The 18,819-nt window shown below is 60.7% G+C and overlaps 2 protein-coding genes across 4 annotated transcripts; one reads left to right on the top strand and one right to left on the bottom strand.

The window, feature by feature from the left end:
• Positions 1–916: 916 nt before the first annotated feature.
• On the top strand, positions 917–11,870 carry FAM171A2 (family with sequence similarity 171 member A2). Its single transcript, XM_004285980.2, has 8 exons — positions 917–2,156; positions 5,473–5,700; positions 5,930–6,022; positions 8,378–8,536; positions 8,615–8,794; positions 8,895–9,011; positions 9,132–9,258; positions 9,857–11,870. The coding sequence occupies exons 1-8, from the start codon at positions 1,799–1,801 to the stop codon at positions 11,337–11,339; spliced, it is 2,745 nt and encodes a 914-aa protein (XP_004286028.2). The 5' UTR covers positions 917–1,798; the 3' UTR covers positions 11,340–11,870.
• Positions 11,871–11,980: 110 nt separating this feature from the next.
• Positions 11,981–18,709, bottom strand: GRN (granulin precursor). 3 transcript variants are annotated; one of them, XM_004285981.4, is made up of 13 exons: positions 18,579–18,709; positions 15,864–16,008; positions 15,614–15,739; positions 15,412–15,496; positions 14,843–14,955; positions 14,611–14,746; positions 14,395–14,489; positions 14,030–14,153; positions 13,676–13,773; positions 13,339–13,584; positions 12,867–13,100; positions 12,536–12,766; positions 11,981–12,446 (listed from the first exon to the last, which is right to left on the bottom strand). In XM_004285981.4, exons 2-13 carry the CDS (start codon positions 15,999–16,001, stop codon positions 12,309–12,311), a joined length of 1,764 nt encoding a protein of 587 aa, XP_004286029.1. In that variant the 5' UTR covers positions 16,002–16,008; positions 18,579–18,709; the 3' UTR covers positions 11,981–12,308. The 3 variants fall into 3 exon arrangements, with proteins under 3 accessions (XP_004286029.1, XP_049558328.1, XP_049558329.1); XM_049702371.1 differs by lacking the exon at positions 12,867–13,100; XM_049702372.1 differs by lacking the exons at positions 15,864–16,008; positions 18,579–18,709 and having other exon boundaries at positions 14,611–14,762.
• Positions 18,710–18,819: the final 110 nt, after the last annotated feature.

Genomic DNA, 18,819 nt, shown 5'->3' on the forward strand with positions numbered 1-18,819 from the left:
AGAGCAGCCAATGAAGAGGCCTGAAGTGGGAGCCGGCTTGATGTATTCAAGTAAAAGAAAGGAGGCCCCTGGGCTGGAGGCAGGAGAGGGGTCCAGATGAGGTCAGGGGTGGGGGCAGGGAGGCAGCACCTTGTGGCTGTGGCCATGGGGAAGACTTTGGACTTGATGCTAAGTGTTGGGGGAAGCCACTGATATACAGACTTACCTCACAAGAGCTGCTGGTATTTGATTTTACCCAAAGGGGTAAAAGGTAAATTCTGAAAAGAAGAGAACAATTTGACATCCATGCATGGCAAGTTCCAGAACAGGTTTCTAGTTGTGTGACTGTGACCATTTAGGTAAAGAGTAAGCTGTGATCCTTGAACACCAGCCAAACTCCCTCTCCCCTCCACCATTGTAATTGGATGGCCCCAGACAATTTATCTTGATCCAGCAAAGCATTTGGCATTTGTCCTTATAAACAAGACAGAAATGTGAGCTGAATGATAGAGACTCAGATTTAAAACCGAACAATTTTGATAAAGCTGAAGGAGATCTCTATGGGGGTGTCCCAAAGCTCCGTCCTTCCGCTGCCTGTGATTGTCATGAGTCCCTTGAATGGAGGCAGCGAAGCTGCTCTTCACCCTGCAGATGGCTCCGGGCTGAGAGGCAGCTCCAATACAATGGGTGATGAAGCAGATTCAAGGCAGCCTTGACAGATTGTAAAGTTGGGTTGAAACCAACAAGATGAAATTCACCAGGAATGAGTGCTAAATCCTGCGTTGAGGTGGTGAAAAAATTGGTTACATAAGACTGGGAAATCTGAATAGATGGAAATTTATGAGAAAGAATAAAAGAAAGAGAAAAGGAGGGAGAGAGAATGAGAGAGAGGAAGGAAGGAAGGAAGGAAAGAAGGAGGGAGGGAGGGAGGAAGGAAAGGAAAGAAAGAAAGAAAGAAAGAGAAAGAGAATGAAAGAAAGAAAGGTGGTTTTGTTCACAAGCTCACAACAATGTGTCCTTATGTCAGGAGACCCAACCAGGACCTAACCAGGAGAAAAGCCTGACCTCTGGGGGACGGAGTTCCTTGCCCTAAGCATCCAGTCCTATACAGGGCACCATATTGTGAGAAAGAGGTGACAAGCCAGAGAGAACCAGGAGAGGGATAACCAGATTAGATGAGGGTTTGACCACCCAGAAGTTGAATGATGAGGACAACCAGAAACTGGGAAGAAAGAGCGCTTGGCTGGGGCCCGGGCAAGCTTCCAGTGTGGGATTCAAACGTGGGGTTCCAAGCATTATGTTTGCCCAGCGATGGATCTGCTACTACCTGGGCGGTGGTGAGCCCCCACCTCACGCTGGGCCACCAGTAGCACCATTTATTGTGCCCCTGCTCCAGTCAAGCACATGCTAGACCCTTTACGTCATTATCTCTTTTAATTGGTACAATAACCCCACGAGGTAGAGATTATTACAACTCTCATTTTAAAGGAAGGCTGTGGAGCAGAAGATTAAGTAACTAGCTTACGGCTCAAGAAGAGGCAGAAGCTAGACGAGAACCCAGACTGGGTGATTCCCAAGGGGGCTGCGCCCTACCTCCCCAACATTGAGCAGGTGTTTGTGCGGAGAGAACTGGGTAGTTCTTACAGTTTAAGGAGACGCTTATGACCAACCCTTTGTGTTGTAAACAACAGTCATTCTCCCTCTCAAAATTCTGCAACAGATTTCCGGGGCTCAGGAACTCTGAGAACCCCTGTGATTGGACCCTATTCGCTACACTCCCTAGCAGCTGGGGTTCTGGGCACGCGGCGGGGGCTTCGGGATGGGCTGTGGACAGCGAGGGGGCGGTGCCCGGAGTCCCGCGTGGTGGGGCGTCGCCTGCAGGGGGCGCTGGCGGCGGCTCCTGGCGGAGACAATCGCACTGAGCGGCCGCCGCAGCAAGAGCTGGAACGCGAGCGGGAGCCCGAGCCGCGCGGCGCGGCGCAGAGCTGGGGCTGAGCGGGGCCGGCCGAGTGGGGCCGGGCAGGAGCCATGGGCCATTAGGGCCGGGCCGAGCCCCGCGATGCCGCCGCAGAGTGGCCCCAGCGTCCTCGCGCGGCTGCTGCCGCTGCTGGGGCTGCTGCTCGGCGGCGCCTCCCGGGCTCCCGGCAAGTCGCCGCCGGAGTCCCCCAGCCCGCAGGGTGAGTGTCGGCCGGGAGGGGCAGTGATCGCGGGCCTGAGCCCCCCACCCCCGCGATCGGGCCCCCGCCCGCCAGCCCCCTTTTCGCGGCGCTCGTGAATTGGGGGGTGTTCTATTCCCTGGATTTGGGTGGGGGGAGCTAGGCGACCTGGGGTCCTCGCTTACGGGGGAGAGGAGGGAGGGAGAGGGAGACCGCCGGGCGGGGGTCTCAGGGAGACACAATGGGGAGGGCGGGGGTCCCCAGGCTCCGCGCCGTCGCCCCCTCCCGCCTTGTTTTTCTCCCTCCTGGTCCGCGAGGCGCTGCTGCCTGAGCCATTGTCTATCGAAGACACCCGCCCAGGGGCGGGCTGGGGCGGCCGCCCGCTCTGCAGCCCCCAGCGGGTTCCTCGCTCCCGACCCGGCTGGGTGGGAGCCCAGGCAGCGGCTGCCACCCTGGGCCCGGACGGGGGCTGGGCGCCTAGAGCTGGGTTTGAAGGGGGGAGGGGAGAGGGGGAGTGGGTGAGGCGGTGGGCGGATCGGCTGCTCGAATGGGGTTCTTCGTCCCGGAGTCTGACAGCCCCCAGACGGCCTCCCAGGTTCAGAATTTGGGGTGCACCAAAGAAACGCTGATGGGCTCATGATGGAGGAGGGGCTGCAGTTGGGGGGCTGTCTGGAAAAAGAGGTACGTTGTGATTCCCAGCTCAAGGCGCATGGCAGGGCTGTGGTGGCGGAGCCATGCTGAGCTGGCTAACTGGCCGTGGACAGTGCCGGCTGGGAGGGCAGGTGCCTGGGTCCCCGTCCAGCAGGCCTCCAGCCACTCCTGTCCGCAGCCCCCCCCCCAGGTCACCCCCTCCTCATCTCACCTCTGCATCGCAGTGGAGGAGACCCTCCCAGCGCCTCACGGGCCCAGGTGGGTGTGTGAGGTGGGAGCAGGGCGGGCTCCTGTAGCGGGAGAGGTGGGAGAGCCGGACCGTGACTCCCTGCCGACGCCTGGGTTCTCAGGGGCCTCCACCCACTCCAGCCCGTGCCCGCCTCCCAGCCCCTGGCCACGCACCCCAGCCACTGTTCTCCCCACTCCTGCCTCTTAGCCCCAACCCTGCTCTCCACTCTTCGCCTTTCCACCAAGGAGCTGACAGGAAAAGCGGGGGGGGGTGGTTGGATGAGGGAAGTGGGGTCCGGATGAAGGGAGGGGGTCGGATTTCCTCCTGGAATGAGGCAGGGCTGAAGCCTGGACAGGCGGATCCTGTATGGAATGTCAGGCTTTGAGAAATGGGGAAGGATCTCCTCGGCTTCAGTCTTCCCTGCTCCCTGCAGGAGAGGAGGCTTTGATGGGTAGGAGGGGGGCCTTGTTTTTTCAGGAAACCTCTCCCTCAAGACCTGCACCTCAGGGGAGGTGGCCCAGGGAATTGGCTGGAATAGAGCCAGGAGAGGGGGTTCTCCCAGGCCACTAGCTGGGGGCCCAAGTTGAGGGAAAGGGGGAAGGGCACCTGCCCACCCCCTCCCCAGCTTGGCACTGATGCCTCCTCAGGCCTTACCTGCCCACCCCTGTGTTATTCCCTAAGCCCCCTCCCCTTTGCTAATGCTCTGGCCCTTGAACCCAAGGCATTCCTTCAAATGACCATATTCCAGACTCCTGGGTCCCGTCTTCCCAGCTGCTCTATACAGCTGCTCCTAGCCTGGGGTAGGAGTGGGGAGTCGGCAGGCCCCTCTAGCTTCTCAAAATTCCTGCTGGGTGGCCGGGAGAGGGGGTGGTGGTGCGGGGAGGCTACCGGTTCCCCGGAGAACCAGAAAGCAGGAAAGGTTCGAGTGTGTGCAGCCACCCGCCGAGTTGGGCTCTGGCCTGGGAAGCGGCAGGGAGGTGGGCTCAGGCGAACAGCTGGATGGGATGCCAAGGGCAGGCGTGGTGCTGGCCCTGGGGTTGGTTGAAAGCCTGAGACAAGACACCTGTCGCTGTTGAATGTCAGGCTCCACCCGTGAGGCCCCGTGACCTCCACATGCCCTGCTGCCCTCGGCTCCGGGCTCTTCCTCCCGTACCTGGCCTCTCCTAGCTTTGTGTCTAGCACCCAGCCCACTCCCCACCTCCCTCCTGGGCCCCGCACTGAGGCCTCTGTACCTTTCCAGGCATGACACCCACTCCCATTATTGGCAGCAAGGTAGGGGTGAGTCACGTTCTTGAGGAGGGGCTGTGCTGAGTGGGAAGAGGTAGTTGGTGCCGTGGATCAGAGAGGCTGCCTGCAGAATCCACGAGAACAGCTCAAGGCTGGTCCCTACCCTGTCATCCCATCTGAGCTCGGGACACCTGCAGGCCAACCTGGCCAGACCATCTTGAGGCCAGGGGTAGGGGTGGCTGGAAAGAAAGACTTGGACTTCCCTTCCCAGCCTCCTCCACACTGGTTACCCTTGGGCCTGGGTCGGCCCCCCCAGATCTCCTTCCCCTTGCCAGGGCCCCAGCTCCCTGCCCATCTCCTGGGAGGAATGAGGGCGTTGCCATGGTGACTGACTGTAGCTGACCAGCTGGGAGGGGGCTGGCAGTCCATGTGAGGGGGAGGGGTCAGGAGGTACTTGTTTGGCCTTAGGGGTTGTGTGAGTCCCTAAATCTGAAGGGAAACAGGTGTGTGCAAAGGATTCTGGGCAGAGGATGAATGATGGGAATGGCCAACCTGCTGGTGTCCCGTTCTCAGTTTTTTCTTGAGAACCCAAACTCTGACCCAACCCCCCTTCCTCCCTTCCAAATGGCTGAAACTTGACCGCTCTCCTCTCCACTTGCAGATCCCTGGTTCTCCGGTTATTCATCCTTTCTCAGCCCTCCTTCCCTCTCCTCTCCCTGACACCAGCCCCATAGGGTCCAGTGGTTAAGAATTTGGGTCTAGAGACAGACTCCCTGGTTTGGATCCCAGATCTCCCACTTTACTGTAGTACAAGTATCTAAACTCTTTGGGCCTCAGTTTCCATATGGGCTAAGACATCGAGTCTAATACATCACTGACTGTAAGTTACACCATTATTTATTTAATGTGCCAGTAAAAGAGGGAAAAAAATGCTGCCGATTATGATTATGACATATCGATCATAGGTGTAGCCTGAATCCAGAAGTGTTAAAATGTCAAAATGTGCATGTGTCAGACTTGATGAAATATGCTAATAGTACCACCTACCTCACAGGCTGATGTGAGGTTTAAATGAGGGCTCTATAAATGCTGGCTCTTATAATACCTTGTCTAGCCTGGGCCCCAAAGCCACGCCCAACCCACAGCCCCCTCCTCTGAGCTCGAGGCTCCCCCCAGTTCTCTCATGCCTCCTCCTTCCTCCTCACTCCCCTCACCCCATCTTGCCCACAGAGATTCTGATCAAGGTGCAGGTGTACGTGAGCGGGGAGCTTGTGCCCTTGGCCCGGGCCTCAGTGGATGTATTTGGGAACCGGATGCTGCTGGCCGCCAGCACCACGGATTCAGAGGGCGTGGCCACAGTGCCCCTCAGCTACCGCTTGGGCACCTGGGTGCTGGTCACTGCTGCCCGCCCTGGCTTCCTCACCAACTCTGTGCCCTGGCGTGTTGACAAGCTGCCCCGTGAGTGCAGGGGCAGCTGGAGGGGGTGGGGAGCAGCTGACCCCATCAGCCCCTTCCCAAAATAGTCCTTGGGGGCGGAGAGGGCAGGCTTTCCAGCAGCTGCTGCCTGGGCTGGGGTATGCACAGGGGGCTGAGGGAGGATGAAGCCACTGGGATTCAGATGGTGGGAGTGCCAGCCTAGGGGAGGGGGGGGGCTTTCTCTGGAGCTGACAGACCATCCCTCCTGCAGTGTACGCCTCAGTCAGCCTCTACCTGCTGCCTGAGCGGCCGGCCACCCTCATCCTCTATGAGGACCTGGTTCACATCCTCTTGGGCTCTCCTGGTAAGACTCCCTGCTCTCCACTCCCCCACCCCTCCGCCCACACCAGCTCCTCTTCCCTCTCCCTGACTGGGTATAGAGAACTTAGCCTGCCACATGTTAGCTGGGTGCCCTTGGGCAAATCACTTAACCTCTCTGAGCCTTAGTTTGTTCGTCTGTAAGATGTGAACAATTGATAGTATCTACATCATCAAATTTAGGTGAGGATTAAATATCATCAAGCATGTGAAAAACTTCATAGAAGGTGGTCAATAAATGTTGATTGTTACTGGGGCTTCTCGTGGTTTCTATTCTCCCTCTACTCCTACCATTAGAATTCCCATTTCCTGCTACCTTATCTTCAGTGGATCCACACGTATTTCTTGTGCACCTACTGGGTGCCTGGCTATGTCAGGAGCCAGGGTCATTCCACAGGCATAGAACACCTATCAAGTGCAAGGACTGGAGCAATCCCACAGTGGCCCTTGTCCACCCACCAGGCTTTCGGTCTCACCCAACCAATACTTCCTGCAGCACCTGTGCTGTGCCAGGCATTGTCTCCGGTGCTGGGGAATAATGGTAAGGAAGAGCAGAGTGGCCCCCCACCTGGTGGAGTTCCCCGACAACTAGGAAGACAGACAGAGCATTGCAAACGCTGAGATAATTACAGATCAGGCAGGGCAGGGGAGCGGAGGGCAGCTGCTTTCAATACTGAGAGGACCCTCACGTGGGAGAATAGCAGGGTGAGGGGATTTGGCGAAGGGAGCTGTGGGACGCGGGGGCTCGGGAGTTGAAGGGGGAGCAAAGGCACCTTTGCTGGGGAGGAATCAAGATGCAGGGGCAGAAGGGGACCGTGAGGGTGCAGGGGATGCTCTGGTCTGGCTATGCAGGATGGGGACGTGGTGTAGACTGGTTGACGAAGCCAGGCAGAGGGTAAATTCCATCTGGCTAGTACTAGGGAGCCACTGTGGGTTCTAGAGGGAGAGCCTCCCCTCTGTAATTTATATTCTTATCTTGAGCCCTTGTCCCCAATTACTTTTCTGGTTTGCTCCTCTTCCTCTCTCTGATCCTGAACCAGAGGCTTCTAAGATGTCTTTGGAGGCTTCTAAAATGCCAAACGAACCCGAGCTTAAACCCTCCCACGGCTCCCACTGCTTTTGGCGAAAGCCTAGACTGTCTCACAAAGCTGGCCGCGCCCTCCAGGGCCTGGCGCAGTCACCTGCAGTGCCCCGCCCAGCAAGCCGCCTCGTGCCCCTGGGCCTCTCTCCTGTCAGTCCTCCTGGACGTCCCTTTCCACTTTCTTTCCCGGCTGACTCTTACGCACACTGCAGGGCTCCGCAGGGCATTCCCGAGCTGGGCAGGCCAAGCTCCCCTTGCACCACGCTATTTTACCACCGAGGCAGGATGGAACGGTGGGTGAGGGGAGGGGCCCTGGCACCAGACTGCCTGGGCTTCAATCAGGCTCCAGTGACCTTGGGCAAGTTACTGAACTTCTCCCGCCTCCATTTCTGCATCTATAAAATGGGGCTGATAATAAAGGCACCTACCTCAGGGACTGTTGTGCTAATTTCAGGGGTTAATATAAGTAACCTGCTTAGAACAGTGCCAGCATATCTTAAAGCTTAATAAATGTTAGCTATTACCATATTATATTGGAATACTGTTTATACATCCCCTCTGCTCCAAGCCAGACAGACAGACAGATAGACACACACACACACACACACACACACACACACACACACACACACCCTAAGTTGTCAAATGCAGTAGCCACATGTGGCTATTTACATTTGAATAAATTAAAAGTTCATTAAGCGTTTTAGAATTAAAAATAAATGCAGTTCCCCAGTCGCACTAGCTATGTGTCAAGTGCTTAACAGTCCTGTGTGTCTAGTGGGTACTGTTACAGGCAGCAGGACACAGAACATTTCCATCCATAGCAGGAAGTTCTAACGGGTTCTGTAATGAACAGTGACGCACTAGACTGTGAACTTGAAGGCAGGGAATTGTAAATTGCATCTTATTCCTCTTTGTATCCTTAGCACCTAACACAGTGCCTGCCACACAGTAGGCAATAATAATTGTTTGAGGACCTGAACCTTGTCATTTTATAAATTAACATGGAAAGAGTGTTTCCGAGAGAGCAAGTAACTTGCTCGGGGGTCACACAGCCAGGACCAGAAGATTACAGGTCCATGTCCCTTCTAGGTTATCATTCTAAGCCTGCCCAGTTCTCTCCCCAAGTCACCACCCTTCCTGGCCTTCCCAAGTGGCCTAACCCATTGGCTCCCCTTCTCTTTAGATAATTGCTTTCTGCTCTGGTCCCTGGGGACCCTTGTCCCTGGCCAGGCCACTGCAGCCCCTCTTTCCATCCAGGTGCCCGCTCCCAGCCCTGGGTGCAGTTCCAGCGCCGGGCTGCCCGCCTACCCGTCAGCTCTACCTACAGCCAGCTCTGGGCCTCGCTCACACCTGCCAGCACCCAGCATGAAATGTGGGCTTTCCCTGCCTTCCTGGGCACGGAGGCCTCCAGCTCAGGTATGCTGGGTGCCAGCCATGGAAGGGATGTTCCCCCCACCAGGCTTTAGCCCTCATCCCTGTGTCCCCTTCCTGCAGGCAATGGCTCCTGGCTGGAGCTGATGCCCGTGGCTGCTGTGAGCGTGCACCTGCTGGCAGGTAATGGGACAGAGGTGCCGCTCTCAGGCCCCATTCACCTGTCCCTGCCTGTGCCCTCGGAGCCTCGTGCCCTCACCGCGGGCACCAGCATTCCAGCCTGGAGGTTCGACCCCAAGAGTGGTGAGTGCCTCAAGGAGGTGCAGGTGCTAGAGTTTGGGGAAAGAAAGTAGGATTTAAGTTGGGGGGACACTGAGTTTGATGAAACCCTTGACTCTCCCAGGGCTGTGGGTACGCAATGGCACTGGTGTGATCCGGAAGGAAGGCCGGCAGCTCTACTGGACCTTCATCTCCCCTCAGCTGGGGTACTGGGCGGCTGCCATGGCCTCCCCCACGGCTGGTGAGAGTGGGGGGATAGCAGGGGTGGTAGGTGGTAGAAAGGGAGGCCGGGAGAGTGGACTCGTCTGAACGGCAGGAGGGACATCCACACCTGCGAATGCTAAGCTCTTGCCCCGCACAGGGCTGGTCACCATCACGTCGGGCATCCAGGACATCGGCACCTACCACACCATCTTCCTGCTCACCATCCTGGCAGCCCTGGCCCTGCTGGTGCTCATTCTGCTGTGTCTGCTCATCTACTACTGCCGGTGAGTGCCCCGCATCCCCTCCGACTGCTTCCCGATCCCCCAGCCTCCTCTCATCCCAGGCGCTGACTGAGGCCAGCTCCATGCCTGGTCTTGTGCTGGGTGCTCGAGGCCCCAAAGATGCATAAAACACAACTTCGATCCTCAAGGCCTGACGGGAAAGCACTGCATATGCACATGCAAAGACCAAAAGACGGGGGAGAGGAAGCAGGAGCTGCAGGCCAGGCCCCTCCAGGGACACTCTGCAGCTGCTTCTACCACCCAGCCCTCACTTCCAGGGGTCCTCAGGCCACACATGCCCCTGGGTGGCTTAGGTGCTTCTCCCCGGCTCTCACTGCACCTGCTATGTCCCAAGGAGTGCAGTTTATGCCGAGGGAGGCCCAAATGGGCACAGCTACTGGCTGCTCCCCCCACAGACTCTCAAGCTCTTTCCGCACACCTCTCCCAGGACCCATCTGGGCTCCCCAACCTCTCTCTTGAGTCCCAGGCACTGTCCCCACCCCTCCAACTATATCCATTCCCCGTCTTCCAACTGCGGGTTTAGGGAGCTGCTCTGGCCTCCACCCTTTCCTGACGGTCCCGCTCTGCCCCCTGTCTCCAGGAGGCGCTGCCTGAAGCCGAGGCAACAGCACCGCAAGCTGCAGCTCTCCGGGCCCTCTGACGGTAACAAACGAGACCAGGCCACCTCTATGTCCCAGCTGCATCTCATCTGTGGGGGACCCCTGGAGCCAGCCCCGTCGGGGGATCCCGAGGCTCCACCTCCAGGCCCCCTCCACTCAGCCTTCTCCAGCTCCCATGACTTGGCCGCCTCCCGGGACGACTTCTTCCGTGCCAAGCCGCGCTCCGCCGGCCGCCCAGCCGCCGAGCCTGCGGGTGCCCGCGGGGGCGAGGGCGCCGGGCTCAAGGGCGCCCGCTCCGTCGAGGGTCCCGGCGGGCTGGAGCCAGCCCTGGAGGAGTACCGGCGGGGCCCCCCGGGGACCGCGGCCTTCCTGCAGGAGCCGCCCTCGCCGCCACCTCCCTTCGAGCACTACCTGGGCCACAAGGGGGCAGCCGAGAGCAAGACCCCCGACTTCCTGCTGTCTCAGTCGGTGGACCAGCTGGCGCGGCCGCCGTCGCTCAGCCAGGCGGGGCAGCTCATCTTCTGTGGCTCCATCGACCACCTTAAGGACAGCGTCTACCGCAACGTCATGCCCACCCTGGTGATCCCCGCGCACTACGTGCGCCTCGGCGGCGAGGCGGGCGCAACGGGGACGAGCGACGAGCCGGCCCCGCCCGAGGGCGCGGCCCCCGGCCCGGCGCGCCCTTTTCCCCAGCCCGACCCCCAGCGCCCGCTGATGCCGGGCCACTCGGGCGCGGGGGGCGAGGGCGGCGGGGGTGGCGGCAGCGAGGGCTGGGGGAGTGGGCGCTCGGCACCGGTCAGCGGCTCGGTCACCATCCCCGTGCTGTTCAACGAGTCGACCATGGCGCAGCTCAACGGGGAGCTGCAGGCGCTGACCGAGAAGAAGCTGCTCGAACTGGGCGTGAAGCCTCACCCGCGCGCCTGGTTCGTGTCCCTCGACGGGCGCTCCAACTCGCAAGTGCGCCACTCCTACATCGACCTGCAGGCGGGCGGCGGCGGCGGCCGCAGCACCGATGCCAGCCTGGACTCGGGCGTCGACGTGCACGAGGCGCGGCCGCCGCGCCGGCGGCCCCTGCGGGAGGAGCGGGAGCGCACTCCTGCTGCCGCCCCGCCGCCGCCACCGCCGCCGCCGCCGCCGCCCGCGCCCCCGCGCCTGGCGCTCAGCGAGGACACGGAGCCGAGCAGCAGCGAGAGCCGCACGGGCCTCTGCTCCCCGGAGGACAACTCGCTGACACCGCTGCTGGACGAGGTGGCGGCGCCCGAGGGCCGGGCGGCCACGGTACCCCGGGGGCGGGGCCGCAGCCGCGGGGACAGTTCCCGCAGCAGCGCCAGCGAGTTGCGGCGCGACTCGCTCACCAGCCCGGAGGACGAGCTGGGGGCGGAAGTGAGCGACGAGGCGGGCGACAAGAAGAGCCCGTGGCAGCGGCGGGAGGAGCGGCCGCTCATGGTGTTCAACGTCAAGTAGCACCCGGCCTGGCGCCGCCTCCGGGCCGGCCCCCGCCGCCTCCGCCTGGGCCCGCCCCCAGGGTGCGTGCTCCGGTGGGCCGCGGGGCCCCTCGCCCTTAGCCCCCAGCCCCGGCCTGGAAAGATGCCCGGGGGCCTGCGGAGCTGTCCGGTGGTATGTGCTGGGTAATGTCTCGGGAGGGACCCGTGTCTGCCTCCGAGAGGGAGGTGGGAGGGGTCCAGACCCCCGATGGGAGGTGCTGGGAGGAGGGCTGGGTGGGGGGAAAGCAGTGCCTGTATAAACGTGGCTGTACATAGAAAGCTCTATCGTGGGAAAGCAGGAGGGGCACCTGGGCCTCAGCTGCTAGTGTGAGGGCTGGGAAGGGAGGGGCGTTCTAGTGGACCCCTGGGAGGGGAGGGGGTGCCGCTTGCCGACTAGCCCACCTCTGGGCTACGATGTCACAGGGCTGGAGGCTGGGGCGGCTCTGGGGACTAGGGGATAATGTGATGGGATCGCTGTGGGCAACAGCAAATATAAAACTGGTGAGATAAACTTCTGTGTGTCTTTCTGTGAGGTGGGGGAAATGTGGACACTGGATGGGGGCCCTGGCTCCAGGGCCCCCTGGGGAGGGCAGGCAGGGTGGCCAAATCAGACACTGTTAAGAAAGTGTACAAACTTTACTGCAGCGCACGCGCGCACACATACACACACACACACATGCACACCTGTGGATAGGGAACAGCACCTGGCCACAGGGTCCACGGAAATGGGGGGAGTGGATGGCAGCTGGAAACGTGGCTTTTGCCACAGCCCTCGTTGGGATAGGGAGGGCCTTAGACTGAGGCCCCGCCTCCCAGGGTGACAGGGGTACTCAGAAATGGGGGTCTGGGAGACTGTGGCGGCGGAGAGGTGCTGGGGAGGCCTGAGCAGTGGGCATCCTCTGAGCAGGGTCCCAAAAGCTGCGGAGTGTCTTCAGTCCTCAGTCCCTCCTCACAGCAGCTGCCTCGGGGCCGGGTCCCTCTGAGGAGCGTCCCAGCGGAGGGCTTCCCGGAGCAAACACTTGGTGCCCTTGGCCCCACAGCGGAAGCCAGAGGGACAGCAGTGACGCCTGTCTGCACAACACGTGCCCTGGATGGTGGGAGTGGGGGGCAAGAGTTGCGCGTGGCAGGACCCGGCCCAGACCCACACCCGGCCCCAGGGCGGGGGGTGGCACTGACCTGGCGGTAGGGACAGCAGGCCCAGCCCCCTCGGCTGTCTCGGCAGCAGGTTTGGTTATCGTGGCAGAAGTGCCCCTCCCCACAGTCCACGTTCCCCACACCCACGTGCCGGCCGTGGTCCAGGTGGGCAGCAGGGCGGGCAGAGTCCACCTCCTTCTCGCAGGATCGGGCCTTCACGTTGCAGGTGTACCCAGCCGGGCAGCAGTGCTGGTGGTCCTCACAGCACACGGCCTGGGGGACAAAGGGGCATTACACTCTCAACCACCTAACGTCCCCCCACCTGGGACTGGACTCCCCTGTCCTGTCCGGAAGCAGGCAGGTGGGCACTCACGTGTGGCAACTGGCAGCAGGCCCAGCCCCCGCTCAGGCTCGGGCAGCAGGTCTGCCCCACGGGGCAGCTGGTGTGCTGGTCACAGCCCATGTCTCTGGAGTGGGACAGGGAAGCCCGGCGGGCAGGCAACTTGGCCAGTCCGGTCACCACCTTGTTCCCCCTCTTACAGTGCCCCCCAGCCAAACACGTGTAGCCCTGGGGGCAGCAGTGCTGGTGGTCTGAGCAGCAGACAGCCTGGGGAGGTGGCAGAAAAGGGTGGTCTAGGAAGCTACTACGGGATGGAGCGCTGAGCCCCCGCTGCCTCCACTCTGCCTCTCCTGCTCACAGCTCCTCCAGCTGGGAATGACTCTGACTGAGCTGGTGCCACCCGTGGGCCAGGCAGAGGGCAGGAGAGCAAGGCAACAGGAGCCTGGCCATGTGCTCAGGCCAAGACACCGTCCCTCCCCCCAATACTCTCCCCCTTTCCATGCACCTCTGGGACAGGACAGCAGCCCCACTCCCCAGACGTGAGTCGACAACAGGTATTGGAGGAGGGACAGTTGGTGACGTTATCACAGGGGACATCATTCTCCACGGCTCGGGAGTCCAGCAGGCTGACGTGGGCTGGGGCCTTCCTCATCCAGGGCACCCGGCGGGCCCCCTGTTCACAGGTACCCTTCTCTGTGTCACACCTAAACCCGGCCGGGCAGCAGTGCACGTGGTCCTCACAGCACACAGCCTAGGGTGGAGGGAGAGGGGACGGTGGGCCTGGGGGGCCTAGCTGGCTGCCACCCTCTGCTCAGCCCAGGCCACTCACCGCTCCTCGGTACCTGGGCAAAAGGGCAGCAGCCCCAGGCCCCGGACAGCAGGCGGCAGCAGGTGTAGTCGTCGGGGCAGCTCACCTCCATGTCACACTTCACCTCCTGGACTGTGAGGCAGGCAAGGAGGATGGGTCAGCAGTGGCGCTGGGAACCCTCGGGGGTGCCCTCCCTTTGTCAGTTCCACAGCTAGAACCGGATGTGAAGGATGGAGGGTACCGCTCAGGCCACCCCGGCAGTGATCCTAAGGCGAGGCCCAATGTGGACGAAAGGGGGCTGTCCCTGCCCTGGCCCCTCCATGCGGCCATTTCTGCTCACTCCTCATGGTGCAGGTGGAATGGCGGCGTCTGCCGCCTCCCCCGGTACCTGTGTGTGCGGGCAGCTTGATGACGAGGTCCGTAGCGTTCTCCTTGGAGAGGCACTTACTCTGGATCAGGTCACACACAGTGTCCTGGGGGCAGCAGTGCAGGTGGTCAGAGCAGCAGATGGCCTGGGTGAGGGCGAAGTGGTCTTTGGGATTTCCAGTCTCCCTAGAGCTCAGGGAGCAGCCAGGCCGACAGCTGGCACTGCCCCAATCCCCCACTAGGGGGTGGCATAAGTCCTGAGCAGCCAGGCTCCCAGCCAGCCACCAGCCAGCCAGCCCCACCCCTTGGAGTCCCTGCCTGGTAGGTAGGTGTCCAGGCCAGATGGCTGTGGACGCACAGCCCAACTGGCTACAGCCCCTCACTCACACTGGGCATCGGGCAGCAGCCATACTTTCCACTGGGCAGCTTGCAGCAGGTAGAACCATCAGGGCACTGGGACTGTGCATCCGGGCACAAGACCACTGGAAGGAGAGAGAAAGGTGAGGGGCAGCCAGGGTGGAGGGGAATGTCTCCCCAGCTAGGAGTTAGATGAGGCCTCTCCTCGCTCCCAGCTCACACCCCGACACTCTCCCACCTCCTTACCTGGCCTTTTAGTCTTTTGGGCAGGGATCTTCTTTGCCAGGGGGTGGGTGCCTGTGGCCGTGAGGCAGAGGCCACGAGCCAGGTCACAGGAGGTGCCGTGAGGGCAGCAGTGCACCTTGTCTTCACAGCAAGAAGCCTGAGAAGAGATGGCCCTGACTATGTCTTTGCTCCCTCCAGCCCTTCCTCTGCCCCCACTGCCCTCCTCCCTCCCCCCATCTTCCCAAACTTGTACCTGGGGCATGGGGCAGCACCCCCACGAGCCATCAGGCATACTGCAGCATGTGGAGGAGTTGGGGCATTCGAACTGTCTGTCGGGGCACTGGACGGCACCCAAGGGCTTGGTATCTGTGGACGGGATGACCCAGGATTCCACCCCGTCAGTGAAGGTCATTCCTCCCACCACTCGAGGAGCTGCTGGCACCAGAGCCTGCAGGCCCAGCCACAGGAGGACTCGGGGGCTGGCACTAGGGCTCAGGGCTCCCCCAGGCTTTCCTAACCCACTGTCCCCCAAGCCAGTCCTTGCCCCAGCAATATGGCACAGGGCAGAGGCATCCACTGACTGGGTAGGCCTTAAACCAGGCCAGCTTGGCCTCTCCCCACCCACACAATGCTTGGCCATGGGTCTGAGTCTTACATTCTCTCCTGACCCCTCCTCGCCCCCGCGCTGCCCCTCTCTCCAGAGCAGGGGGGCTGCTTAGTACAGATGTCACGTGAATGAGGACACGAGGGCAGGAATCAAGGTCACCCAGCTGGCTGCACTCCTGGGTGCTCCAGGCTCTATGTGCTGCCCATCTGGCTCACCTGATCTTTGGAAGCAGGACCGCCCATCAGCACTGCAGTGGAAGCCCTGGGGGCAGCAGTGGTGGCCATCCCCGCATGACACGGCCTGCGGGACACAGAGATGCCTTCGGTGGCTAGGCCCATTTCCCTGAGGGTGGGAAGAGGGTGCAGGGAAAGTGTAAACGCAGACCCAAGCCCTCCATCGACCTGATGGCACCCTCACCTCTGGGAACGGGCAGCAGCTGGAGGTCCCCGAGACAGTGAGGATACAGGAGTAGCCGGGCGAGCAATGGGCGTCGGTCCGGCACGGTGTGCCCAGATGCCGGCTCAGCGCCGTGGGCCACTTGTCCTGGGAAGCGAGAGGAAGAGATAAACCGAAGGACCTGAGCCCGGCCCCCTCCTCTGGCCAATCCAAGATGAACCTTTGGGAAATCCCAGGCTGCTAGCTCTTGCCTGGGCCGAAGGGCACTCACCGGAATGGGATTGCAGCAGCTGTAGGTAGCTCCTCTCAGGTCCAGGCAGCAGGCCACAGGGCAGAGCTGACCGTCTGGGCACTGTGTTCCAGCCACCAGCCCTATCACTAAGGCCACCCAGCTCACCAGAGTCCACATGGTCCACCTGCAAAATCCCTAGAGGCGTTTGGCAACCAGCTGAAGCCCAGGCCACCCTCGATTCTGGGCCCAGTCACTCCCCCCGCCCCAGGCCCAGGCCTAGCTGAGCCTCCCCAGCCACACCCTGTCCAGACAGGAAGAAGGATGCGGGGCCTGAGATTCAGTTTCCTACGTGTGTCCTGTGTGGGTGTCACACGTGCACCAGTGCGTGTACACCCATGAGCATGAATGCTGGCATGAGCACGTGTGTGAATCTGTGTCCCCACATGTGGCCTAACACCTGAGTCTCTGTGGCTGAGCGTGTAGAGATGTGGGTATGTGAGAGTCAGGAAGATTTGTGGGTTTTGTGGGTCTGATCTGTGGGGACGTGGACCACCTCTGAGGGGTGGGGAAGGCATCAGTAGCCATGAGAGGACAGGGATGGGGTGCAAGGAAGGAGTCTCCCCTTGAAGAAAAGCCAGGGTTCCACTTCCCGAGCCAGGCCCCCTAGATGCCTGATGCTGTGCTCACACCTGCACCCTGCTAAGGCCTGTTGGCGGGGGAAGGGGAGGGGAGGACACTTGATGACATTGGCAACCACGGGGTTGAGAAAGTTGTGAAAAAGGAAGTACGGTGCCGGTGGAGTCTGGGCTGCCTTCCCCAGAGGCCAGCCACCACCTGCCCACTGACTGTCGCCTCCCCACCCAAGGAAGGGGATACACAGGCTGAGTCAACCTTTGGGACACCTGTGTTCTAAGGGCCCCCCAATACCACCAGGCCCTTTCAGAATCCCCAAACATACCCCCCTCCCTTCCCCCCACCTCTCCCTGCCCTGGAGCCGAAACCCAGCTGCATGTGGGGAGACCACGTGTGCCCACCGGGCTGCCGATCTGCATCATCAGCGGGAAGTAAGCCTCGGTCTCTGGAAGGGAGCAGCCTTTCACTTCTTAAACAACTCTCCCCCAAGCTCAGCCAGCCCTGCTAGCTCAATGGGGTGGGCCCAAGAGATGTTACGCTGCCTAGAGGGGCCAAAACAGTCATGTTTGTTGAGCCTCTTAGGAGCCAGTGACAACACTCTACATTATTTTCTTTCTTCTTTGCAACAACTGTCCAAAGTAGAAATTATTACCTTTACTTTTCAAAGGAGGAAACTGAGGCTCAGAGATGTGAAGTAACTCCCCCCGTCATATATCAAGACATAGAGATGACAGGCTTTGATGGCTCCAGACTATACTGGACCTGGGTTCGTTTCACAAGTGGACCATGGGTAGAGCCTGGGATAGAGGCCTGGGGTCCAAGCTGAGAAGCGGGGTAGAAGCGCTTCCTGGACAGGTGGACCAGGCCAGGACAGAAACACAGAGCACGGGGCTGCCTGGATTCTGCACATGGGTCCTAGTCCTAGAACTGCCACCATTGACTATGAGAGCCCCAAAAGTTGCTCCCTGTCTTTGGGCCTCAGTCCCCCATTAGTCTGTGTGTGGACACTGCACACTTTGTATGGCAGGGAATCGCACACACCCAGTCACTCACATCCTCTCTCCCTCACCTGGTTTTCCTCAGTGCCCCCTCTCCAGCTCAAAGACCATCCCCAGGAGGCCATCTCCTGGCCAGGTAAGGCTGAAGAAGACTGGTCCTGGACTGCGGCCCCTTTCACCCTCTACACCGATGCCCACAGCCCCCCACCCTGCAAGGCATCTACAGCTGGCTGCTGTAGGAGTGCCTGTCCGCACACATCTCAGACTACTCAGCGCCCTAGTGATTCACTTACATATATTCTCCTTCCTGTGTATCCTGAGGTTCAGGAGTAGAGCGTATGCTTCTACCGAATAGACGTGCATGCACGCGCCCAAACACACTCAGGACCAGGGATGGGGGAGGAGGGGACCCCAGTCCTCTCAGCAGGGTTCCAAGTGGTGGCCTCTCTCCTCCCCACCCTACACTGCCACCGCAGAGAGGGACAGGAACCTCTTCAAGCCCCCAGCTCCGTCATCTTCCACTAGGGGGCAGCCCCCAACTCCGAGTGTCAGGAGAGAGAGATTCCCAAAAGGTGAGCCAACCCAGCAGCGAGAGAGCAGGAAAAAGTGGCAGGGGGAGGCGGAAGTTAGCTCGTCCCACCCCCACCCCCGCGAGAGGAAGTGAGAGAGAGCCAGACACAACCCAGGGGTTCAGTCACCACTCCCAAGTCCCTACTGTCTTTGAGGAGGCCAGCGTCTCAAGCCCCGTTCCCAGCCCTCCGAGCTCGGGGACCATGGGCAGGCGCCTCGCCGGCTCCCGGCCGCCGCGGCGACTACCCACCAGCACCACCACCTGCCGACGGGGGCGGAGTCGGCTCCAGAACGGAGTAGTCTCTGCTCTGGGGGAAGGGGCTGCAGGCCCCAGGGGTGCTGGAGAGGGAGAAAGCCCCTTCTAATGGGGGTCACTGCAGTTACTGCTTATTCCCACCACCCATAAAACCCCTTCCAGTGCATCGGAGTTTCTCTAAGGGAGTCTTTTCTTGTCTCCCTGATGAAACTACAGAGGAGCCTGAAGCCCCCACCTCCTCCTGGCTGGGCCCCTGGGAAGGAGCAAGCGAGAGGTCTACGCAGCCACCCTCCTTACCTGCGTCGGGGTCGGCGATCCCTGGGGAGCAGCGACCGGGCAGCTCACCAACTTGGCCCCCTCGGCGCGTTAGCCCACCCACCTCTGTTTCCATTGGCCAGGTGTCCGGGCTGTCGCACTCCCATTGGCTCCTCGTCGACGTAAAGGCGGGGCCAACCTGGGAGGCTGTGCTGCTTTTCCTACTAAATTCACTCTCCTCCCTCCCTTCCTCTCTCTCCCCAACCCCCCATTTCTAGGGATC

Source organism: Orcinus orca, chromosome 19 (assembly GCF_937001465.1).
Source record: "Orcinus orca chromosome 19, mOrcOrc1.1, whole genome shotgun sequence".
NCBI lineage: Eukaryota > Metazoa > Chordata > Mammalia > Artiodactyla > Delphinidae > Orcinus > Orcinus orca.